Genomic DNA, 25,689 nt, shown 5'->3' on the forward strand with positions numbered 1-25,689 from the left:
CCATATAGTTCAGTTGCCCTTTCCAACCCCGACTTATCATCGAATGCACAATCCAACCTTACAAGAATTCATGCTAAGCATTTGCTACTTTCCATGTCCAGGACGATGACGCCCGCGACCACTCTTTTTTAGGGGAACGCCCCGAAATGCCAGCCGCAACTGAGCGCGACGACCGTGGTGCTTCGGGGCTTGATATCGCAGAGGGAGCAGCCATGACAGCTGCCGGATTGGCACTAGGCGAGGGTCTGATGCAAGACCGACCTCGCAGCCGCTCCATCTCTCCTCCAGGCACAGAGAGAGCCCTCGATCTGGCCCCGAAGTCACAGAGTAGACCCTCCTCACCAGAAGCGACCCGGGACGGAGATCAATCTACTCGCGGCCGACGATCATCCACAGCACGTTCGACAACTACCGAATCTCCAACAGCAGTTCCTTTACACTTCCGTCGTCCACCAATTTCACCCAGTTTGTCACGAGCTGTGCCAACGACCGAATCACCAACAGTCGGCTCCCCAGGCTCGCCAACACAATCCCGCCACCGCTCCAAGAACTCCGTTGAATTCCGCAATTCGCGCGAGATTCGACCGCTATGGCTTGTTGAACGCCATGGTTCCAGTAAAGCTGAAGCCGAAACCGACGAGCCTCTTCCTTCCTTGCCATCAAGCAAGACCTCTTCCCGCGCTCCATCCGTGGAGGACCTCCGCGCACTGAATGATGAAGATGCCGTTCGAAGCTGGGAACAGGTTGATCTCAGCCACTCGATTATGGAGAATCGACGCCCAACCGGTCTGACAATCTCGACTGACCAGGCTAATGAGGGCGAGAGAGATTTTGATGTCCTCGATTCCCAACAGGCTACACCTACTGCCGAGGACTTTGGTGCGCGTGATGCTGCGCAAGATTCGGCGAAGAAGGAAAAGCCCAAGTATGAGTTCCATTCTCCGTCTGAACTCCTTCAAGATCCCACTGGGTTCCTGAAATGCCTCCTTCGCCGACTATGGAGGCGCTTCCTTCTGTCGAGGGGTCGATGGTTGGTGTTAAGGATACCCATGAGGGCGGGCAAACGCGTGAACTTGATGTTGAGCAGACTGCTCCTCAAATCGAAACTGAGGAACCCACCGCAGAGAAGGAGCAGGCATCCAGGTCTGGGACTCCTAAGGGTGCTGGATTTTCCGGTGTGGTCGATTCCGCCGTCGTTGCTGCTGCAAAGGAAATTGAGCAACGCAAGGGATCTGATAATAAGGAAAATCAGGACCCTACTTTGCCAGCTGACAAGGAGGTATCCGATTCAATTTCCGAGCAGCCAGAAGCTCTTGTCGAGATCTCCAGTGCTCCAGGTGCATTCCCTGGCTTCGCGGATGTAGTGAATGCTGCCGTCAGCGCTGAGTCAGCACAGGAGAAGGGCCCAGATGAGGAGATCGGCGAGCCTGGTACTGCCGTCGAGGAGCAATCTGCCAAGCCTTTTGAGCCTGCTGTTGAAGAAGCAGCTAAAGATATTCTCGAGCCCGTCGAGGAGCCCAGCGAGCCTGTTCAAGATCCACCGGCCGAGGAACCAATCACTGAGGAACCGGCAGCAACTAAAAATACGAAGGGCAAGAAGGATCAAGCCAGTGAAAGTGTCGACTTGACTTCTGAGCCTGCTCCGGCCGAACAAAAGGTTCCAGAGCCTGAGACCGAAGACCAATATTGTTCCATTGAGCCTGAAGCTTTGTCTGCTCCTGTGAAAGATGCTCCCGCTCAGCCTCAGCTGGAAAGCGAACCGGCTGAATTGTCGCAGGAACTCGATGTCGAACCTGTTCCTACTGCCGAGCTTGTTTCTACTGTTGAGCCAGATTCCTCTGTCCCCGAACCTATGCCAGAGATCGGAGCTGCTTCTACCGAGCCTGTCAAATCTGTTTCTGCCGAGGCTGCTCCCGCTGAAGCTACCGCTGATGCCACACTGGAACAAGCTGCTGAAGAGGCTCAGGAGAAGCCTGCTGAAACTGGTCAAGAGCCGGAGTCTATTCCTGCCATAGAGGCTGAGTCTACAAAGGAGGTTCCGCAGGATGTCACTGTTTCCGAGACACCTGCGCCTACTGAGGCTTCCCCTGATGCTCAAAAAACTCGAGAAATTACCGAGCCCGCAGGGTCAGTGTCTGTCCAGACTCCCCAGGAAGATACCGCTGCTGTGACCGCGCCCGAGGCTACCGCCGATGACTCGAGCAAGGCTACTGAGGAGCCCACTGAAGCTCCTACAACCGAGACCCACGAAATCGAAGAGCCAGAATTTACCTTTACCGAAGCGCAGGAATCTCAGCTACAAGATGTCGCAGTCCCTCCGGCATCGACAGAGAGAACCGCCGAGTCAGACGAAGACATGTTCCACGAGACTGTCCAGGAACAGCCTGAGCCTACGGTGACAGAAGAGAAGAAGATCCCGACAGAGCAAGAACAACGTGTTGATGTTCTAGCAGAAAAAGCCAAGCCTGAAGAGGTTGATGAATCAGGTTCGAAGAAGGACGAAAATAACGAAAAGAAAAAGAAGAAGAAGAAGAAGAAGAAAAACAACAAAAATTCTGTTGCTGAGGAGACTGATGTTCCTTCTGGGATTGTTGATTCCAAGCCTGAGGTGCAGCAAGAGCCTGAGACTGCTCCCGAGTCGGTGCAGGTTGCTGAAGATGTTAAGCCCGAAGAAGGTGCTTCTGTTGAACCTGTTGATACACAATATGTTCCGACCGGCGAGCCTCAGCCTGAGTCTGAGCAGCTTGCTAAGGATATTTCTGAACCTGCTGCTGTTGATGAGGTTCTTGCTGTTCAAGAACCTGAGCCCATTGAGCCAGCCGAGGAATCTCGTGAACTGCCCCCTGCTGAGCCCAAAGCTAAGACCGAGGTCGAGCCTGAGGTGCCTAGGACTGCGACGCAACGGAAGAAGGACAAGCAGAGCGTTTCTTCTGTTTCCCAAGAGGAGAAGCCTGTCGAGCCTCAACCTTCTGAGTCTGCTGATGCCCAGCCCGCTGAGTCAATCGAAGCTGTCGAATCCACCGAGTCTGCTCCCACCAAATCTACAGAGCCAACTGAATCTGCTGAGCCCACTGTCGAAACCGATCCTGTTGCGGACGAAGCCAAGGAAATTGAGCCTGCACCCGAAGCACCGGCAGGAGATATTGCCACTTCAGAAGTAAAGAATGATTCTGAACCCGAGCCCGAGCAGCCAAAGGAACAAGAGCAGGTGCAGGTGTCTGCCGTCGAAGAAGCTCCCGCTGAGGCAGCTCCAGCCGGGAAAGACGACTCCGAGCCCGTCCAGGAGCAGTCCGAAGCACGTCTGGACAAGCCCGCTAAAATTATGACAGCAGCTGAAAGAAAGAAGGCCAAGAAGGCCAGGAAGAAGCAGCAGAAGCAACAAGAAAGCATCAGCTCTACCACTGAAGAAGCACAAGCCGCTGATAATGCGCCCATGCCTGAAACCGATGCCGCCCAGGATGCTGAAGCCGTTCCCGAGGCCGATGCACCTGTGGCAGATGAGCCTGTTGAGGCTAGCAAGGAAATTGAGTCCGTGACTGAAGCTCCTGTCGCCGAGACTTCCCCGCCCGAAGCCGAGACTACATCTGCTGAGATTCCTGCTGATGTCCCCGCTTCTTCTGAAGAGACTTCTGCTGATATTCCTCCTACTTCTGAAACTCCTGCTCCAATTGAAGCTCCTATTGAAGCTCCTCAAGAGGAAAAGAAGGATAAAACTCCAGCACATGAAGAGGCACCCGCTGAAGTTCCTGCCACTGAGACCATTCCTGAAGCTACGACGCCTCATGAGGTTCCCGAGACTCCTGACGCAGAGCCCAAACATGAACTCCCCTTTGCTGCGCAAAAGAAAATGTCGAAGAAGGACAAGAAGGACAAGAAGAAGCGGCAGTCTGTTGTTGAAGAGGAGCCTGCGCCGACATCTGAATCTACTCCCACTGAGCAGGAGGCTGCGCCTGTTGCTCTTACAGAGACTACTGTCGAACCGGAGGTTCAACCTGAGGCCGAGGCCGAATCAAAGGAGAAAGAAATTGATACTCCCGCCGAGCCCTCGACAGATGATAGAGCTCCCCCAGCAGAGCCCGTGACTGAAGAGTCAGCAGAGGCCACGCCAGCCGATACCACTGCTCCCGCAAATGTTCCTTCAGAAGAGTCTCAAGTCCCTGCTGAGGAGTCTTCCCTAGAAAAGTCTCTTGACGACAAGCCCGAAGAAGAAAAGACTGTCCCTGAGCCTTCTCCCGAAGAAACAGCCAAGTCCGAGGAGCAGGCAGAATCAGCGCCGGTTCAAGAGCCTGAGGTGCCTTCCGTTGGAAGCCCTCCAGCAGAAGAGCCTGAGACAACTTCTTCTAAGAAGAAGAAAAAGAAGAAGAAAAAGAACCAGTCTCTTTCCGAAGAGCCTGTGTCTGAAGCTAGCAAGGAGGAATCTGCCGAACCTACCTCTGTGCCAGCTGCCGAGCCTGCTACAGAGTCTCCTACTGAGCCTCCTGCCTCTGAGACTGTCACTGCGTCTCCAACCGAGCCCCCTGCTTCCGAGCCCGCAGCCGAAAACGTTGAAGAACCTGTGTCTAACGAAAATATGGAGCCTTCTACTGCCACAGAAGATGTGCAGAAGCCTGAAGAACCTGCACCTGAAAAAGGACCCAAAGATGACACTGCTGAACAACCAGTCGGCCAGGCTGAGCTTGGCCCTAGGACTGCTGCGCAGAAGAAGAAGGACAAGAAGAAAAAGAGGAAGAAGGAGGAGGAGACCCGCAATTCCGTGGATTTTGAAGAGAAGTCTGCACCCCAAGTGGAGGCTCAGCCTGAGGAGGCTGCTGCTCTTACTGAGGCTGTTAAATCAGAAACTGTGCCAGCGGCTGAGGATGCCCCGACTCAAGAAACAATCGAGACTCCTGCAGAGGGTCAGACTGTCGAGGAGCCTGTTGCTGAGAAGGCTCCGGAAACCGAGGTCTCCGCCACTGAGGAAGATACTCCTAAAGAAACTGCCGAGTCTACTGTTGAAACTACTGAAACTCCAACTGAGGATGTTTCTAAGGAAGTGGGGGCCGAGTCTGCCGCTCCTCTCCAGGCCGAGGAGCAGCCTGAACCTTCAACTGAATCGACAGTCCCTGAAGACAAGCCAGCTGAAAGTGTCGAATCTCCTGAGCCAGACCTATCAGGCCTGTCCGCCAAGGAGCGCCGCAAGCTTAAGGCAAAGCAGAAGAAAAAGAAGGGCAACTCTGTTGACTTTACTGGAGAAGAGCTTTCTACTTCTAAAGAAGCTCCCAAGGACGTTGGGCCAGAAACCGACAAAGCCGACGAGGCTCCAGACTCCACCGAAGAAAATGTCGATGCGCCTCAAATAGAAGAGGCTGCGGAGGCACAGCCTGTTGAAGAACAGCCTGTTGAAGGACAGCCTGTTGAAGAACAGCCTGCTGAAGAACAGCCTGTTGAAGGACAGCCTGCTGAAGAACAGCCTGCTGAAGAACAGCCTGCTGAAGGACAGCCTGTTGAAGAACAGCCTGCTGAAGAACAGCCTGCTGAAGAACAGCCTGCTGAAGAACAGCCTGCTGAAGGACAGCCTGCTGAAGAACAGCCTGCTGAAGCACAGCCTGCTGAAGCACAGCCTGCTGAAGCACAGCCTGCTGAAGCACAGCCTGCTGAAGAGGAGACGGATGCTAAGACTGATACCCCCGAGACCGATCAGCCCGCGGAACCTGAAGCGACCACCGAGACCGACAAGCCTGTTACGACCGACGCCGCCGAGTCTACCGAAACACCAGTCGAGCCGAAACCGTCCGAGCCTGCGACTCCGGAAAACGAGACTGCCATGTCAGCCAAGGAAAAGCGCAAGCTAAAGAAAAAGAAAAAGCGCCAATCCAAAAACCTCGACACTGATGACACGACAACCGCCGAGCCCGCCGAGCAATCCACCGAAAATACACGGGAGACCTCTACACCCGTAACGGCACCCTCGCCTGCGGAGCATGACGGTAAAGATCATCAGTCCCACGACGTAGAGACGCCCGACGTGCCGGCAATTGAGAAGGCTTCGACTGATGAATTCGTGTTTTCGCAGGTAGAGCAGCCGCAGATAGAGAGTCGTTCTTCAGATTATCCTCCCCAGCCCGTGCTTGAGCGTTCTGAGTTTGGCGAGAGGGAACGTGAAATGAAGGAGGGGGATGAGCCTGCAGTTGAGCCTGCAGTTGAGCCTGCAGCTGAGCCGGAGGCTGTTGAGAAATCGGATGAAGTTGTTGAGAGTGAGATGAATGAAAATATTGCTGATGTTGTGCCTGTTGTTGAAGAGAAACAGGAGGAAGTTGTTGAGCCTGTGACCTTGGACGAGGATCCTCCCAAGGAAGAGCAAATTGGTGAAAAAGAGGTGGTCCCCGAGCCACCAGTCGATATCCCCCCTGCGGCTATCAATACTCTCGTTGAGCAAGAACCATCTGTTGAAGCAGAGCCGGACTTGTCCAAGAAGCAAAAAAAGAAAGACAAAAAGGGGACGCAAAAGCAGGAGGTTCAACCAGAAGAGACCCCTGCTGAGCCTGAGCCAGAGCCAGAGCCCTTGGCTAAGATCGAGCAGCCTGAAATCGAGCCTGTCACCGAGGAACAGGAAAAGACCATTGCTGAGCCTGAGCCGGTTGCAGAGCAAGATACTGAACCTGTTGTTGAAGAGCAAGTTCAACCAACCAAAGAGTCTCAACCATCTAAAGAGACCGAGCCTTCCAAGGAAGTTCAGTCACTTAAAGATGTTGCTCTTGCTCCCCAACCTGACGAGGTCGAAGCTGCCCCGGTTTCAAAAAAGAAAAGCAAGAAAAAAAGAAGAAGGAAGCTGCTGCTGCTGCTGCCGCCTCCGAGGCAGAGAAGCAGGGAGCAGCATTGCCAGAGACGGTCGAAGAGCCTGCTGTCCAGGCTGCTGCCGATGCCCCTGCCCCCGATGACCAGCAAGAGGTTCAACCGTCAACTGACATTACTGAACCTGAACAACAACCATCCGATGTCATCGACGACAGCCCCAAGGACGCTCAGCAGGGTTCGATCGAAGAGCAGCCCGCTGCTATCGAGGACATCAAAGAGCATGTCGATGCCAACATTCACTCTGAACAAACTACAGAGGAGGCCGATCCTGCCCTGGCTACTGCTACGGAAATTGCTATCGAAGTTCCGTCTGCGGAAGCCCCTGAGCAAGCTCCTGGGGAGACTGTGGCTGCGCCTGAAGAGGAGCGGCCTACTGTATCTAAGAAGAAGAGCAAGAAGAAGAAGAGAGAGGCTGCTGCTGCTGCTGCTGCTGCTGCTGCTGCTGCTGCGCTAGAAAGCGAGAAGCCGTCTGAGCCGGAACCTACTGTTGAAGAACCTGCACCTGAACCAGTCGCAAAGGTTCCAAGTACAGATGTTTCTGTGGAGGATAAGCAGGTTGAGGTTGAACAAGAAGTCCCCAGTGAGGAACCTGAGCCAATTGAGAAGGGGATCACTGAGGAAGCTGCCCCTTCGCCTGAGCCTACCGAAAATGTCACTGAGCAGCCCGCTGAGCCTGAGCATGCGGAGCCAGCTGAGAAGGATGTCATTGAGGAATCTGGTCCCGTAACAACTGCACCCACCGAAATTGTCACCGAGCGGCTCGCCGAGCCCGAGCAGCCATTTGATACTCCTGCTGAGCCTGGACCTGTGGCAGAAATGCCTGCCGAGCCTGTCCAAGTCGAGATTCCCGCGACCCCTGAGGTAACTGGTGAAAAATCAAAGGAAATTGCACCAGAGCCTGAAGTTGAGCCCACCGCCGAAACATCAACAGAGACTCAAGTAGTTCCCGAGGACCCACAAGAACAGCTTCACACTCCCAGTACGACTAAGCCCAAGAATTCAGAGGAAGCGGAGGCTGACAAGGAGAATGTTGTTTCACTGGATCCATTCGACGCCCCTTCGCCTGCACGGGAGAAGGATCAAGATGTTCCCGTCGAACAAGCTACTGAGGATGTTCCAGTTGAAGCTATTACTCCTGAACAACAAGAACAGCAAAAGGAGGAAGAGGCTAAGCTTCGCAGCACCGCGCTTGAGAAGGAAGCAGATCTTGAAGTCGCTGGTGATATGTTCGAAGATCGACCTCAGGAACCCGAAGCGAAGAAGTTGTCGAAGAAGGAAAAGCGCAGGGCTAAGAAGAAGGGTGTTCTTGAGGAGAGTGTCGAGCTGGAACAGCCAGAGCCAGAGACTTCAACTGTCATTGACGAAGAACCCCAGCCTGTTCCGACTCCTGCAGAACTCGAATCTGCCGGGCCTGAGGCTCCAGTTGAAGCCGAGTCAACAAAAGAGCTGGAGCCAGAGGTGGATGGCCCAAAGGAAGTTGAGCCTGCTACCGAGTCTCAGCCTGCTCTCGAGCCAGCTGAAGCCGAGACTGCCGCTGTCCCCGAGCCAGCCGAAGAAGAAGCACCGCTCTCTCGCAAGGCTTCCAAAAAGAAAGCAAAAAAGGCCAAGAAAGCCGCCGAAGCCAAAGCCTTGCTAGAATCCCCAGCTCAGGAGCAACAGGGTCTGGGAATCTCTCCTGGTCCAGAAGAATCAACTCGTGAGGAGGAAGTTCCTGAATTTACTACAAATAGAAAGCAAGAGGAAGCAAAGCCAGAAGAAGATGAATTTCCTGCGATTGAATGGGATGGCAAGACCGACAAGCCCGAATCCTTGCCTGAGGCCCCCGAGCCTGAGGTCAAGATCCCCGAGCCCGTGCCCCAGACCATCGAGGCATACGATGAGTCTGCCATTCCTGCTGGTTTGCAAGAGGTCGCCAAGGATTCGGAGTCCGCCGAAGACTTTTCTCTGCCATTGAGCAAAAAGGACAAGAAAAAGGCCAAGAAGAACAAGAGAAAGTCCGAACAAGCCGCTCTGGCCAACACCGAGACCGCCGACGAGTCATCCCACAAGAAACTCGAACTGGCCGAGCCCCAGCCCCAGCCTGAATCCTTGCTGGAATCTGCCAACAAAGAGATCGAAACTGAGCCACCCGCACGCACTACAACTCCCGGTGGCTCCAAGATCGCGAATCTCTTTCCCGGCCTCGAGCGTGGTGGATTCAAGCGATCGGCGCTGAACAAAACCCCGTCGCCAAAAGATAGTGCTGAGGAAGAGATTGTGGACCAGGAAGCTGATCGTGAACTCACGATCCCCATCTCGGAAGCACCCCAAGCGACCCCCGAAGCCAGCCGTGAGCTGTCCATCCCAGATGCAGATGCAGCGCCAACCGCCGAGGAGGCCCCCGAGGCCATTGCGAAGGAACTCCAGATGGACGAGCCAAACCTTCCCATTGCTGAAGATAGCGTACACGCACCTGCCACCAAAGAACGGTCGTCTCTACTGTTCGACTCGTCGCCGTCTACGCGCACCGAGGAGGCCTCTACGCCCCGGCGTCTACTGCCGTCGCAAATGGAAGGTCCGGACGACTCGGCCTGTGAGTTGCGCCGCACGCCCTCCGTGATCCATGGCCGACACCAGCAGACTCCCCGGACCTGGAGTCTGGACGAAGGATCTATTCCCGCCACCAGTGGTCCTTCGCCGCCACGCTCCCTCTTCGGCGGCCCCTTCGAGCAGGACTCGCTCTCCCGCCCGCGGACTCCACTGGATCCCATTGCGGAGCAGGAACCAGACGCAACCACGGCTCCGTACGGGACGCCCCGTCTGGAGATCAAGCCCGAACATGTCCTGCCTCGCCCGGTGACGCCGGTGCGCAAGTTCACGGACAATGCGTTGGCGCGGGAGCGATGGCCCACGCCAGAGAATGAGAGTGCCAGCAAGAGTGACAGTAGCAAAAGTGCGTCGCGATCTCCGCTGAAAACGCCCGAGCAAGGCATGCCCATCCTGCGGCCCAGCGACAGCAAGGGCACGCTGCGTCGCACGAAGCGCAGCACGAGCAGCGACCTGCGGGCGGCGAGTCGGGCGCTAGACTCCCAGCCTCCCAATCTCGATCTCCACCAGCTTCCCTCTTCTTCCTCCTACGACCCCGTCCATGACAAGGGCAAGCAGCCCCTCCGGAACATGGATGTCTACGTAAGTTCCGGATGCGATTCTGCGATTCTGCATTTCTGTGTTTATTTGTTTATTGTTTGTTTACTAACGGGTTACTCTAGGAGGGCTGGGGTGAGACGCCCAACTCCCCGCGGTCGCCCAGCCGACCACCGAGTGTCCGTCGCCGCCGCAGCATGCAACAACTCCAGGACATGGAGACTCGCCTCGACCAGCTCATCTCCGAGAACCGTCTGTTGATCGCCGCCCGCGATGAAGCCGAGGATAAATTGCGCAATGCCAGCGTCGCCCGCCGGAAGAGCGACCGAGCGCTCAACTCCAGTGGCGCCGATCTGAGAGATCGCGAGGCCGAGGTCGAGCAGCTCAAGAGCTCAGTGGACTGGTTCCAGAAAGAGATGAGCCGTCTGACCCAGGAGAATGAGGGGCTTACAGCGTCCAATGCTGCCCTCGCTGCCGCCCACGCTGCCGAAGTCACCACCGTGCGCGAATCGTCCACCCGCGAACTCGACGACCTGCGGTCGCAACACGATGCGCTCTCGTCGCAGATGGAAGACCGAGTCCGACAAGAGATCGAGTCGGCCCTCGCCCAAAAGGACGCCGAGCTGCGACGCCTGCGCGCCGAACTAGAGGAGGCCCGCGATAAAGTCAAGGAGCTCCAGCAGCAGATCGCCTCGTCGGTCAATGACAATGCCCTTGTCTTCCGCGATGAAGATTACTTCGACGCGGCGTGCCAGAAGCTCTGTGGTCACGTCCAGCAATGGGTGCTGCGCTTCTCTAAGCATTCTGACCACCGTCGCTGCCGCCCGCTGAGCGACCTGCACGACGAGAAGATGGCCGACCGTTTCGAAAACGCCCTCCTCGATGGCTCCGACGCTGATGCCTATCTCTCTGACCGTGTCCGCCGTCGTGATGTCTTCATGTCGGTGGTCATGACCATGGTGTGGGAGTACATCTTCACCCGCTACCTTTTCGGCATGGACCGAGAACAGCGCCAGAAACTCAAGTCGCTCGAGAAACAATTAGGCGAGGTCGGTCCCCGACGTGCAGTCCACCGCTGGCGCGCCACCACCTTGACCCTCCTGTCGCGACGACCGGCCTTTGCCTCCCAGCGCCAAAGCGACACCGAAGCCGTCGCTCTTGAGATCTTCGGCACCCTCTCCCGCATTCTTCCTCCACCCTCCCAAGTCGAAGGCCAGCTCCTCGACTCCCTCCGCAAGGTCCTCCGCGTCGCCGTGAACTTGTCTCTGGAGATGCGCACACAACTCGCCGAGTTCATCATGCTCCCGCCACTGCAGCCCGAGTACGACACCAACGGCGACCTCGCTCGACAAGTCTTCTTCAATGCGTCTCTGATGAACGAGCGCAGCGGCGAAACCACCTCCAACGACGAGCTAGAATCCTCCCAGGCCGTTGTCCGCATCGTCCTTTTCCCGCTTGTCGTCAAAAAGGGCAACGATGTCGGCGAAGGCGACGACGAAGTCGTCGTCTGTCCCGCCCAAGTCCTCATCGCCCGCCCCGGCAAGGACAAGCGTGTCTCCCGGATGATGAGTGGCGATCGCATGTCGATCGATGGATCGCGCTCCGTGCACAGCGTCGCGCCTTCCATGGCTCCTTCCATGGCTCCTTCTACAATGGACATGAGTAATGTGATTTGAGGCGTCACACTCTTATCTCGTACTCCCCCCGTTGTCTTATAATCTTTCTTGTTTTTCGGTGAAAATGGCAATCTGGCGTCGGTTCTTGGATACCGTGATGGGCCTGGATTGAGTCTGGATTTATTGGAGTTTATTTGTTTATTGTGAATTTCGTGTTTATTTTATTATTTCGTTGAGTTGTTACGGCCGCTGGACTTGTATTTACTATCTTTGATGTCTGATGATTCACGACTTTGACTTCAGCTTGCCTTGTAATAGAATTTATCGGCTATTTCGAACCAAAACAGTCGCCAAGTAGACTTCTTAACGGTCAGCTGAATAGCCATCTGAACAGTCATCTAAACAGTCACCTACACTCTAATATTACCATTCCTGGCCTTATGAGGTCTATGATTCACCCTCGGCAGCTCCGTATTCTGGAAAACACCCGTCAGGAGTTCGAGTGCGCATATGGGCAAATCCAGTGAGGATTTGATTATCATGACTTTCTCATAGTCCGCGTATATCTGATTCGGAAGCCCAGTCTGGTCTCCTCGTAACGGGTAGCTCCAAAATATCACTGGAACAAACAGGATACCGTGGGCCCGGGTATTGGGGACCCGGACCCAGATTCGGACGTTTGTTCCGCAGCTGGCCACTGGCATGTGTATCTAGATCGATGGCCAGTAATTCTCTAGTCTGGCTGTCTGGACAATGTATGAGTATTCGCCAAGGCCGGTTCAGGTTAACTTGGTCGAGAGGTTCGTGCCCGCGACGGCATAGCTGGCATCGAGCTAGCTTTTACGCTCTTATAAAGACTTCGATCTGGCTTAGGCGCTGAGGGGAAGGCGGTGGTCGGCGTCGAAGTGACTGACATTGCAAAGGCTATAGCTGGGGACCTTGGAGTCCGGAAGTAGGGTCAACAATGGGGTTGATATTGTAGGTTATCCTTACGGTACAAGTTAAAGATTATTTCTGAAATGCTGATATAATATTATGTTGTCGGCTTTTTCGATTCCTACTTCATGAGCACCGACTTGCGCACAGAGTTCTTCGCCTCGGAAAAAAAAGGGAGGGGGAAAAATTTGAGAACGGGAAAAAAAGATAGCGGGGGAAAAAAAGATAGCACCGAAGGCGATTTGAACGCCTGACCTAGGACACTGCAAATCCTCGCTCTACCCCTGAGCTATCGGTGCTTGTTATTGAAACTTAGCTCTAGTAGCGACTAAATGACTTAAAATGGATTCATAAAATCATTGATAAACGGTCTTATGCCAATGTGCATCAAAGTGGTCTGTATTCGGGAAACGCACTGGGCGCTCCGGGTTACGGCAGCGACTACCACACTCCATTCGACCCAGTTCCTGGGTGCTGTTACCGGCATTGCGGCGAAAAGTAACACGCTACAGTTCATTTATAGACGACTTCATCTAGTTTTTAACAGCTTTGATCGCATCGATCTTTTCAATAAAAATATCTGTCGAATCTAACTAGGATCACTCCGATTCAGTTGCATTGACCCCCTGCAGATTCTGATCCTCGGTCAGCATCTTCACCACCCGCCTGACATCAACCCGGAAAAACCTCTTCACTATGAAAAGATCGTACTGTATTATCTCCGAGCAGCTTCACGAAGTTGGGTGGGTGCTTAATCCATCCCGCCCATTGACGACCAAAACCAGTTTTCCTGCAACGCATCTCTTGACCATTTGTCTGATTATTTCGGTTGCAAGTGCTCCAATTAGATCATTCGAGCTTTGTTTTTAATGTTAGGTAATTGAATCCGCACTGGATCTGTTCATATGCACGCTCGAATTCCCCCCGGGTCTGGTCCAGGTTGCTCTCCAGCCGTGGTTGGTTTGCAGGCCCAAACCAAGAAGACGCCCTTACCACAAACAGAACCAGATGATCTAGCCTGCAACTCAGCATGTGGTTCTGGAGTGGAGGATTTGCTTCGGTCTGGTTTTAACATGGGCTGAAGCATACTGGTATCACTGGAGAGGAGCGGAATATAGGAGGATCGGCTGAAAAAGGACGTAAGAGAGAGAATAGCGAGATGTGAGAGAAGTGAGAGAGAGAAGTGAGAAATTGACCTTTCGAGAATGGATTGAAACTACAACGAAAATGAAAGTCTCAACACTATCCTGCCCTGCATCAGATATCCGCAGTTCAATCATGCTTAACCAAATGTTTCCGTTAGGATCGAATATTATGTCGTCTGGGTTGTTAGAGGATACGCCGCGGTATTTTATTAAGGATTGTGGTGGCTTTATTTGTGTGCGCGTCGTAGACGACAAGGGGTGCCCGTTGTCCTTTGCCACCTGGGCAGGTGAACTATGCCAATCCGTCGTGGAATATCCCACCGCAAGAGGACCAGATTGAAGGGGATGCGCTGGGATTAGCTTAGTGTAATATGGCCAATGTGTTGATGATGTCTATTTATGCGAACTACTTCTACGAACTACACTATAAAAATCGACTAGATACACCATCGGGGTAGAATTGTAAAGTATCGTGTCAATTTGCATTATCAAAATAGTCAAGTGGACATTGAATGTAGTGCTTATATAACCGCTTCTATTTTCCCAACCGGGACATATCTTTTATGATAAATATGGAACATGTTAAGTATAGATACATTGACAATAAGGAAACAGAAGGCAGACATGCCAGGACAGGACGGAGGCACCCATAGAGCAACCAACATCCAAATCTCAACCACGACAAACTCCAAGTCCACATTGCACCATAACAATACCAATGACAGTTGTGTACAACAAGGGGTGTGGGTGGGAGATACCCTAAGACCAAAAAAAGGGTGGGGGCTGGGAGTTGTATCATAGTCTCAAATGCACAGCGCATCGAGACTAAAGGAGAGCAATAAAACAGTCATCGCGAACGGGTATACAGCGGATGAAAGCAAGAAATATCAGATATAGAACAAGTGGATCTGGATCCCCAAAAAAGAGTCCCATTTGGCGCCTCTTTTGTCATCATCTCATTACATATTGAAGATAGTGAAGCAAGGAAAAGAAAGAAAATCGAAAAAGAGGGCTGTCGTAAAAGATATAGGACATAATTCTATCGCTAAAATATTGAAGGAAAAGGATTTTTCATGCCGTGAACTGTCGTTTAGAAAATTCCGATCGATGCTCGGGTGAGGTATCAGTGTCCAAAAGGCGAACGGAGGGGAGGTCGCGTTTGGCCAGTGTGGCATGAGCAGTATCGTTGCTGGGTGGCGTGGTGCTATCATCGTCAGGGACCACCTTGACGCTGGAACTGATGGAAGCAGAGTAGAAACGCGAGCTCAGTGGGAGCTGGTACTTGATAACACCACGAACAATCAATTCAAACGGGTGCTGCAGAACACGTTCCCAGCGTTCTGTGCCACCTTCTTCGGTCTTGTTGCCTGGTCGGGGAAGGCGAATTTGTCCCTTCGATGTGGATACCATGTAACTCCAAGGCGATGCGTCAAAGGATAGTGGCGAGTCAAAGCGGAAAACTCGGCCAAGCAGCATTGTTTGCGGATCACCCTCGGGATCAGTGACTGGATCCGTACCTCGATCAACACCATCTGTGACATGAGGTTTTGACAACTTGCGAGCTTCGGCCTCCCGCACACAGTCCATATTTCCAAAGCATCGGACTATCTGCGAGAGCTCCCAGCGCCGTTGACTTTGCTTCACGCGGGGGAAACGATCAAGTTCATCATTCGATCCATGGTCTCGCCAAAGCTTGTCCGTGCCGACATAGCGGCTCTTGGCAAATATATTGACATCGGTGTCGTCAATTGTCACCGGAAAGATATTGGGATTCACAGCCTGTACGTTGAGATCCAGCATGATCTCCTGCTCAGATGCAAGCACGTTTTGGACCGCGAGGACCTGGACATCCAATAAAGTCTTGGTCGCAGCAATCACAAAGGTGGTGGCACCGCCGGCTATGATCATCAAGAGAACGAGTATTATAGCGCAGGAGCCATAGCGCGACACACAGCCACGCTGCCGTTGCATATATTCCATCTGGCGCAAACTGGCACTGTTGGGCCTGCGGCCATGACGGCTCCGAGGTACCCGTGGAGTACCAACCAATGGGGTGCGCTCATCATCAGCTCCCTCGGCATCGAAGTCGAACATTTCGTTCGACTTTTTCGAATTACTGATGGTTCTGTAATTGGGTGAAGAGCGAATGTTGCTATTTCGCGAATGCCTATACCCACTCCCAATAAAATGACGTGGGGATTTGGGCTGAGTTTGAGGCGTTTGCATAGCATTGTCGTTGTCGAAAAGTGATGGTAACACACCACTACTCCGTCCATGACGTCCGATGTTGTGGTGTCGCGGGGTTATAGTTCCACTTCCATCAACCCGAGAGCCACTTCGGCTGCCATCCTGCTCGGTCATCTCACCGTCCAAGCTCGGGTTGAATGGGTTTGGGTTGTTGGTAAACTTCATACTCCGTTTACCAGTGACACTGAGGGAGCCATCCCGCATGCCTCGCGCGCGACCAGCCAGCTGGTCCACTTGGCTTGCCATGGAGGTCGCACTGGGTGTCCGGGAGTGATATCGAGATTGTCGTGGAGGATATGGATCCGTTGGATTTGACTCATAAACGAAAGTTTCATCCGAGTCAGAGACATCGGCCTTGTCAACCGCACTGGCGACCTTGGCCTCGAAGATATCAGCTTTGCTGGATGCCGGGCCTGTGGTGACAGTATTCGGCCGTCGACTTCTTTTCCATTTTTCGCGCGGCCGAATTGTATCTGTTGAAGGCTGCTTGCGAAGGTTTCCAGGCTCAGCGCGGCTGGCATTGTTTCGATCTGGAGCACCAACCCCCAAAGACACTTGCGGTATTGAGCTGACGGTCTCCGTTTCTACAATCATATTGCGAACGGAGCCATCTGCTGGCTTCCCGCGGGCCCCAGCACTGAGGGAGGCAGTGGACCGCTTGGGCATGATGGTCGCAGAGGGTTTGGCGCTTCCGGAAGCATTAGGACGACTATCTTCTTTGGGATCCGAACTGCGGTTTCCACCACTGTCGCTGCCGCTTTCAGTGTTCTTCTCTGCGGCTCGAGGTGTCGGGTCTTCGTCAATTGTGTGTAACCGTGAATCGTCCGGGGTGACCGGCTTAGGAGCCGTGTCATTCGATGGGGTTGAAGGATCACTGGTCATCTCCTGGACTGTATCCAAGGATGGACCTTGTCCACTCCCAGCTCTCGTGACTGCTCGAGAGGCGTTTCGGTCCACCTTTCCCTGGTCGTCCGACGCTGGCGGCACGGAGGCTCTCTTGTGGGAAGTATTCGGCGGTGTGGACTCCTGATCTGTGCGACGACTTCCCGCCCATGATGGCATGTTGGACTTTTCCGGACTGAGGTCATTGGCCGGTGGTTCGGGAACAGGAGGAGAGAAGAATGGTGTGTTTCCCGGCAGCGCTTGCGCACGCTGGCCCGATGACGTGGATCCTGAGGGTATGGGCAAGGCTGACGGCTGACCGTTTGAGGATCTGGTCGGGCTGCTTCGGTCTTGACTGCTCTTCCGGGATTTTGATTGGGTTTGGATACGACTGACCGGGGAGGAGTGGAGGTTTCGAGAGGAGAATCGCACCGGAGAGGATTCGCGGGAGGAGACGGCGGAGTTGGGAGCTGACGGAGAGGCAGAGGTATTCGAGAGACTGGGGGACAATTTAGGCACCTGGGACATGGCTTGGGTCTGAGATTTAACGTTCGGGTGCGGCTGTTCGATCAGGTCACCCTCGCTGGCCGACCGATGCGCGCGATGCGATGCCACCTCCGCATTTCCGGCCCCTCTGGCCCCTCTGGACTGGCCAGAGACAACATTGAGGTAAGGCGGCCTCTCGGACTCCGCAGCCATGGTCTCTTACCGAGTCAGATTGCACTGACGCGACGCAGACAAGTCAGAAGACCCGAGAGGTAGCCGGGTAGTTGGGTAGGAACGAAGGTCCCGAAGAGGGAACCGAAAAAGCAAGGTGAGGCCAACCAGGGACGACTCGACGGTGAGGGAATGAGTTGTCGGCAGCGAAACAAGGTCACGAATGAGAAAGTCGTAGATGTCGAGCGAGGTATGTTGCGCAGAACACGGGTCGTTACACAGGTGACGATGCAGTAGAACGAATAGCCGAAGTCCACATGCTGTTGACGAGAACTGGACCAAGAACGACGGGGGAGGGTTTCGCTGCAGCCGCTGCAGGGGTGGAGATGCGTGGGAGGGTGGAAAGTGTGGGTTGAACAGAAAGAGAGGTTTGTTTGAAAGTGTTTAGAGAGGTCGAAGGAAGACGATCGGAAGATCAAGCAAGGCACACATCACCAGGCTGATGCTTTGTTTCCGGGGGCACAAGCACACGAAGAACGTCTAGAACCGAGTGTCGGCGGAAGCGAGGGTTGTGGTTGGCGGAATTGGGGCCTGGATGGAGACCGCCGATCCGGCCGGACGTTTGGGCTTGACTTGTTTTTCGCCCATAAAATGAGGAGATGTGGCGTCCGTCCGTTAGGTGCCGAAATGCGCCTGCAGAGATGTCGGTGACCAAGACCTCGGGTGAAAAAGCGAGGTGGAGGGTCGGGGCCGGCGCCAGCGAAGACCAATGATCGTGGCCCACGTCAGGGTGGAAGGGGCGGGCCTTTGCACTGCAGGGGAGCACGCGGATGAGGGTCTAGAAGGGATGGGCGCTCACGGGCTGACGAAGACAGCACGGATAGGGGGCGCGTGAGGGCGGAAGGCGAGTCAAAGAAGTCAAAGGGAAGAAAGAGCAACAATGTAGATGGAGAGAGTTGAAAGGATGAAAAGACGTTGGCGGTTGCGAGAAACCTGGGGAACCATCATGACGGGACCTGACTGACAGTAATCAGTAATAAAACAGGGCGGCGGCCAGCCACAGCACGCCGCCAACGGTGGTACGGCCGGTATTTCCATTACCCGGCGATGACCTCATCGGGGAACGAGTTCCTTGCTCCTAGTAATACATGAACAAAAGCAATATTCCAATAATTGATGGATCCAATATAGGTAGCTAGCAGCAAGTATACACATCTATCAGCAATGGTATCTACAGATCCAAAAGAAAGTGAAACATCCAACCGGAACAATGAAACAAAGACTACCCAAAGGCAGACATCCCAGACATGCATGACCCGTATATCGTCTCGACCAAATCCGACTTGAACGCCATCGCATGCTCGCCTGAACCAAATCCATTTATTAAGGCAGAGAGGCAAAATAATACAGTTGGAATTTTCCAAGGAAAAAAGATTCACAGATGAGCAGGGAAAACCGGGGGCCAAACAGGTGGAGCGTCCCCCGACTTCCAAACGTTGGAAACAACCCCAGGCTAAACCTAAACAATATTGTAGACTCGCTTGGCGATCAGGAACGAGGCAAGACCAAAGAAAATCAACCCGCCCGTGACTGGAAGAAGTTAGCATCGTGATGGTCGGCACTAGGGGTCACTTTAAAAGAGATGCATGACTTACTCGACCAGAACCAATAGAGATTATCGATATCTTGCCCCGGGACCTTAACATTCATACCCCACATACCACAAATGATATTCATGGGGAGAACGATGGTACCTAGAACCGTGAGCTTGCCCAAGACATCAGCAGTCTGTTCTTGGCGCTCGTTCATCAGAATGTTGATCTGCGCGAGGTAGTTGGAATGCGCACGAGACAGAATCCTAGAAAAACCGGTGTCAGCCATCACCCACTCAGTCATCTTCGAAAGCAAAACGTCACCAAACTTACGTTTCGTAGTGTGTCAAGTTACCCGTCATGGTCATAATATGGTCTTGGATATCGCCCAGGTATAGACCAATTTCCGACTTGGGTGCCACTTCCCATTGCTCATTGCAGCGCTTGGCGAACCCCTTCACCACGTCTGCCTTGTTGCTGAGCAGGCGGTAGAGTCCCATGACCTTCTTGCGGCATTCTCCTGTTCGCCGAAGCATTTCACCGGGAGCGAACGAGGGCTGCAGACTGTCATTAGGCGAGCCCTCCTTGCTTGAGGAGTGCATCTGCATGATCATTTCATCGATCTCGTCGACCTCGTCCTCGATCGCCTGGATGAGGGGGCCGAAAACATCCGTAATGTCATCAATTAGGGCATAGGAAATCCAGTCGGAGCTCAGAATCAGATAGTCCATGAGTTGGCGGATGCGTCGGCGCACGTTGGCCGGGTGCGGGGTTTGCGAGAAATGGAAGGATATTACACCCTCTCGGAATACCACCACATACATGTTGACCGGCTCGAGGTAGTCTTCGCTATTCGTGTCTTGCTCGAACGTGCGGTAGTTGACAAAGTAGTAGCTGCGGAACAACTCCACCTTCTCGCGCGCTTCCTGCATCATGATGTCCTCGGCGGTCAAGGCATGGATGCCAAAGGTCTTCGCAATCACCCGCATCTCTGCATCGGTGGGGGAAAGCACATCTAGCCAAAATGTTGGCCGAGGTCCATATTTCTTGGGTTTGGGGCCAAGGTGTGACTGCACCGGTGAGGTTTCGCGTTGCGACTCCGGGTGACCTTCGCCGATAACTGGCAAGCGAGACTGTCCTCGCGACCCATTTGTATCGGTAGTAGTCTGTACCATGTCCTGTCCACTTTTGGTGGTGGTATATGCGATGGGGGTAGCTGCGCCGCTTTGAGAGTTCGACGGTGGTTCTTTGAGGTCATTATGGGAATTCTGTCCTCGCAGGCCAGTGTTCGTCGAATGTCCGAATTCGTGACCTGAATGGTAGCCCTCAAAGTCGGATTCATCTGAGGAATCTTCCAATTCGGGTGGATCAGGAATAAAAAGCTCTCGGAAGCTACTTCCAGGCTGTACCAACTCCGATATTGTTTGCGCATGGATGGTGCTCTGAAACTCCTCGTTGAAGTAGGTAAATCGATACGGCGCCTCGTCCTCCTCGCGGCGCCATAATTTATACTGAGGACGGAGTCGACCCTCAATAAGCATGGGTTCGCTGATCTTTTTGGAGCGGAGGTCTCCACTGCGATCCTCCTTCTCTTCGCGACTCCACTCCTCCAGTACTGAGAGATCAGGCCAGCGTCGGTGCCTGCGTCGGCGGCGCTCCCCGGGCTCACCACGGGCGGCGCACACGCCTTCGTCTCCCAATTCCGAGATCTCTTCCTGGTTAGGAAAGCACACATCTTCCTCCACTGGTAATGTGACTGTCCGGCGCCGGCGTGGGTCCTGGGGAGAAAACCGCCCTGAATGAGGAGATGATGGCGCGGAGCTGTGTGGAGGAGGACCGCCCTCGATATTGATCAGACTCTCGCCCAGAGGCCCTAACGAAGACCTGCGGTTTTCGAACGTAAAGTCAAATTCTGCGCCCGTCATTAACGCATCGTCGTAATTCATATCCGGGCCGAGTTTTGGGGAGCCTGGAATCGAAGGCGGGTTATTGACATCATAATCGCGGTCGATCTCTGGCGAATACGCCGGGCTGTGACCACCTGGCGAGCATTGTGATGACGACGTATGAACCGACGGCCGCCGTTGACGAGAAGGAAATGGACTCGGTCGCGATTCCGTTCCATAGCGAGTCAATCCCGACGCTGCACCAGAATTCGGACGATTCAACGAGGGCCGCACCAGAGGCGTTCGGTCGTTCGCCTCGGACCCATCACTGTCTTCATCCTGGTACTGCTGGCCGCGCTTTCCGCCTCCGGCTTGTGAGTTGCGTGATCTTCCGTCGTTTCCTCGGAAGGCACTGGATAATAGGGAGCTGGGGCGAACGGAAGATGCCAGTCGACTGTCACGACGAGGCCGCATCATGCGCTGGTGCCTGTTCGTTACACGAAGAGAAGTTAGCAAATGTGGTACTCCACCCGGACATCAATTAACAACTAAACCAAGCGCCACGTACCGATGGTCGAGCAACGTATCACTCTCGACGCTGGTATTACTCAGGTTCCTGCCCAATTTGAAAAACGACGGATTGTTGTCCTTTGAAGTTTGCCGTTCACCCTCCATGGATTCTATAGCGGCGCCGGTCCCCGAACCAGAGCCAGGTCGGTCATGGGGCTCTTCTTTGGCGGGTGTGAGGAAGGACTCTTGTCGATTGCGATTCTTTTTGCGCCCCGATTTCTTTTTGCGTCCCGACTTCTTCTTGCGCCCCGGCGACTCAGAGGATTTGGCTGGACCATTATCAGGCGCGGGGGCCGCCTTGGAGCGAGTCTCGGACGACGTAGCAGGTCCCCGGTCTTGAGAACGGCCGCCCATTGGACCGTTCCCGGCTTTTGTGTCGGTGTGGAGTGGGTAATCGGAGCGCTGGGGACGATTTCGCGGGCTTGCTGTTGATGAGGTGGAAGAGCCTGGCGGTCGCAACTCACCGAGGCCGGGCGTCGGGGTCAGTGGCGGGTCCATAGTGTAGCTTCTACCCTATGGGCGTAAGATCAACTGGTTTATAGCAGTTACGTCGCACGCGGGGTCCAAAGACGAGCTTCCGCGGCACGAGCCGAGCGGAGATATTTTGCCGGAGGGGGTGGTTCCCAAACGATGCGTGCGACAGCAGGGCTCAGCGGCGAATCCCGCCTTTAGGTATGCAGCTGTGCGATCGTAGTGGCGGGCGATGATCACGGTAGAAGTGTCCTCGGCATGTTCGAGAGAGGGCGACCAGCGTTCGCGCAGGAAGGGGGATCGAATCAGAGCTGCGAGCTGGAGCTGGAGCTGCCGACGACGGATGACGCGTGTGGCGAAACAGGAGGAGTGTAACCTTTAGTCCGATAAGAGTTTGTCGGTGCGAGACGAGAAATCCAACCTCCTCTCACGCGGGGTGCAGTGTGATGTCCGGTGGTCAGAACGAAAGCTGGTGCTCGGCTTGCAGTGAGAACTCGATTGCCTAGAACACTGTGAACTGACCGATGAGGTCAGCGATAAACCATGGGTCGAATCTCGACAGCAATAGTGTATACCTTCATATTAAGTAAAAATATGCCAGCATTGGCAATGATTCGTCGCGAATATCATGGGAATTACAGGACATACCCTACAGAAGAACGTGGGTTCACAATAACACAATTTATTCAATATATAATGTACGCATAGATGGGTCCACGGGTCCTTGATGGCATCACCGCTTGGTGCAAGGGTTGCGCAATCTTGTCCGGTCAGTCGCGAAAAGATTGATCAGTACTAAAAGTACCTATTGAGAATGGAAAAAGGCTTGATAATAAAATAAGAGACCAGCAAAAATTTTTATTAAAAAATTTTTTTAAAAAAAATATAAGCGCCGAGGGCGATTCGAACGCCCGACCTAGGACACTGCAAATCCTCGCTCTAAACCCCTGAGCTATCAGCGCTCGTAACAATACGGAAATTGTACTTTGTATTTATCAAACACCCAGCAAATATACGGAAACGGCCAATGATATGCTCTTCATTATTGGCTGAGGCCCCGGCCATGTATAGTATACCCCACTAACTACTGTACTATCGTACTGTATGTAGCAGTATCTACATGTCTACAGTAGAGGCACCGGGTTTGATTCCTATTCTAGGCCACACAGTTATGTTGTGGACCAGTGAAGATTTTTCATGCCGTTCCGTCTTAAAAGAAAAACCAACAATGTCGCAGATCACATGACACACAGCAAACGGAGGTGTAATAAAGTCATTGAGAGACGAATCGCTGCCAGTGCTTTTAGTACATTGGCATACAGAAATTCGAGGCAAGAGAAGCACGACGGCGGAACATCATCTAGTGAGAATTTTGAGGGAAACTGATAGAAAAATTGGCAGAAATTGCGAGAAAGTCTGGAATTGCATATTGTGTAGAGTTATGTGTGGAACAAAAATGGAAGAAAACAAGAGCAAAGGATGTATAGAAAAAGGTGAGTAAAAGGGAAAAAAAAAGGTGGAAAAAAATAGCACCGAAGGTGGATTGAACACCTGACCTAGGACACTGCAAATCCTCGCTCTACCACTGAGCTATCGATGCTATTATTGGAAGGCGGCTTCTTTAGCAATCACAAGACCCGCCCACTTCAAATCCCCATAAAAATTACCGGGTATCCTCCCAAAATCCCTGTTACATTGGTCCTTTTAGCAACGGTAGTACTGTATACAATGAAAGTTTACATGTATCATGTGACCTATCAATATTTCTAGGGCAGACAAATATCCCAACTACATAATATAGCTGTTAGAGCATAGCCTCACTAAATTTGAAGCCAATATGGGAACTAAAAGGATAATTACGTGGGTAGTTGAAATTGACTCCACGAGAGTGGACAACACTGTTGGCGTCGGCGAGCCGAAAACAGAGATTGGTTCTCCCAGTAGATTAATCGCTGGTTCAGAGAAGATCCTGTGTGATGGGATATATACATCCCGTGCTGTAAACGATGCTCATTTCTGCCTCCGATATCCCGCAATGCCGAATGCGGCTAGGTCGCTGAAGGTCCTTGCGGCACGAGCCACGTGGTAGAACTGTAAGTGTACATACATACAACAAATGGATTGTACAACAAATGGATTTGCTACAAGTGAATGGGCCAAGGACATGGGGGCGGGATTTGCTCGGTTTGTTGATACTCATCTCGTAGCTGAAGCCCTGAGCTGGAAAGCGGCGACTCAAATCTTATGCTCCGGTTCATTCCAGACGGAATAAGTCTGGTGGTCACACATGGGCACCCTGCGACCCGTCTCCATATGGAGAGCCAAGTCGTTGTATCCTATGCCATTAAGACATGTACCGTGTCCTTGGTGCACTGGAGATCGACGCTCTGGTCCTGGTCATGTGAGTTATCCCAGCCACTATCTGGCCCAACCAGATTCGTGTGCGTGGCTTTGTTCCGGCTTAACTGTTGTAGCAGGCCTTTGCTGCCGGTTAATCAGTATGCATAAGGTTCGAAAGTCCATCATCGGCAGTTTCCTCTCCTATAACACTTGAGGAGCGGTTAGCTTCCTTCCGCAACGGGAGATGGTTGTGTTCTCGACCGGGCTGGGGCATCCGTTCTCCAATTCAATGGAACAGCCATCCTTGTTCGTTTGCAGTCGTAGGCGACAATAATGTGGATATGGGACATGTGTTTTGAAGAAGAAAGGAGAGAAAGGATGCGGAAAATTGCGTTGTATCTATACTTCTGAATATAGGGCCTCAAATTTAGAAAAATATATAGGCCCGTCATGGTAGGTGCTATAACAATACCAGAAAGCTTTATTTGGTTCTACCTTTGTGTTACCAACATTACCATCTCCAATCATACCTTCAATCCCAACGAATCAATGAAGTCCAAAACTTTGCAAGTCCGCATCCATTAGAAGCTCGTTCAGGGCCAAGAAACCCTCAAAGTCGAAAATTTAGAATGGTATCCCGGGATCAAGACACCCATTCCACATTGTCGAGATTTCTATGTTCGTGAGCGGATCGAGAGTCCACTGCAAGAATTAAGGGATGATGATATCGATTGGGGACTTCATTTATTTGTGAACGCAATCAACATCGATCTCACTCAACTCTTCCGATCGAAATTCTTCCATAATGAGAAGATACCGATGTGTAAGAGACCCTTCGTATGCGATGCCTGTGAGTTGAGATTGACATTTCTGTGCCGCCTGAAACAGATCGTTGCACTCTTCCTTGTACTCGGACCAATTGCGAATTGTGTATGTGTATACTGTCATGATGGCACAGAATCCTTGATACTGTGTGAACTGCGATCGGTATTTTGTTAGCGCCATATACAGCCTCATGCTCTTTAGCAAAAGCTGGGGAGGCAGATACCTAAAAGGCAGGTGATACCGGCCTGTCCGGAGCATTCTATTGTGTCGAGGATTGATTTCGCAGCGACAATACAAGCGCATATATCCGAGCGCACTTCTCTATTGAGTGTATACCGATTGTCGCCTTGCAGGTCTCCCATTACCCATCCTCGATTGGTCATAATCACAGCATGAGATATGCCAGGCTCGGTATATCACTTTGGCGTTCGAAAGTAGGGACAAGCAACCTGGGATCAACAAGTTTCGAATCCAAGAAAGGAGGAAGTTCATATCGCCAGTTTTCTAGTTTTGATTAAAACGTTTCTCTAATTGCATATCACGTGCCTTCGTGGGAGCCCGGATT

General features: G+C 52.9%; 4 protein-coding genes across 4 annotated transcripts; 2 read left to right on the top strand and 2 right to left on the bottom strand.

The window, feature by feature from the left end:
• Window positions 1-146: 146 nt before the first annotated feature.
• N7532_003480 (uncharacterized protein) lies at window positions 147-931 on the top strand (the record flags this gene model as incomplete). Its single annotated transcript, XM_056615974.1, has 2 exons — window positions 147-879; window positions 927-931. 2 exons carry the CDS (start codon window positions 147-149, stop codon window positions 929-931), a joined length of 738 nt encoding a protein of 245 aa, XP_056476331.1.
• Window positions 932-979: 48 nt separating this feature from the next.
• On the top strand, window positions 980-11,633 carry N7532_003481 (uncharacterized protein; the record flags this gene model as incomplete). Its single annotated transcript, XM_056615975.1, has 3 exons — window positions 980-6,709; window positions 6,799-10,002; window positions 10,083-11,633. The coding sequence occupies 3 exons, from the start codon at window positions 980-982 to the stop codon at window positions 11,631-11,633; spliced, it is 10,485 nt and encodes a 3,494-aa protein (XP_056476332.1).
• A 3,092-nt stretch (window positions 11,634-14,725) lies between these two features.
• Window positions 14,726-17,482, bottom strand: N7532_003482 (putative phospholipid metabolism enzyme regulator; the record flags this gene model as incomplete). Its single annotated transcript, XM_056615976.1, has 1 exon — window positions 14,726-17,482. One exon carries the CDS (start codon window positions 17,480-17,482, stop codon window positions 14,726-14,728), a length of 2,757 nt encoding a protein of 918 aa, XP_056476333.1.
• Window positions 17,483-18,959: 1,477 nt separating this feature from the next.
• N7532_003483 (magnesium transporter CorA family protein) lies at window positions 18,960-21,986 on the bottom strand (the record flags this gene model as incomplete). Its single annotated transcript, XM_056615977.1, has 4 exons — window positions 18,960-19,030; window positions 19,096-19,298; window positions 19,366-21,405; window positions 21,487-21,986. The coding sequence occupies 4 exons, from the start codon at window positions 21,984-21,986 to the stop codon at window positions 18,960-18,962; spliced, it is 2,814 nt and encodes a 937-aa protein (XP_056476334.1).
• Between the last annotated feature and the right edge of the window lie 3,703 nt (window positions 21,987-25,689).

This window comes from Penicillium argentinense (assembly GCF_028826775.1).
Source record: "Penicillium argentinense strain IBT 30761 chromosome Unknown utg000004l_segment0_segment0, whole genome shotgun sequence".
In the NCBI taxonomy this organism is placed as follows: Eukaryota; Fungi; Ascomycota; class Eurotiomycetes; order Eurotiales; family Aspergillaceae; genus Penicillium; species Penicillium argentinense.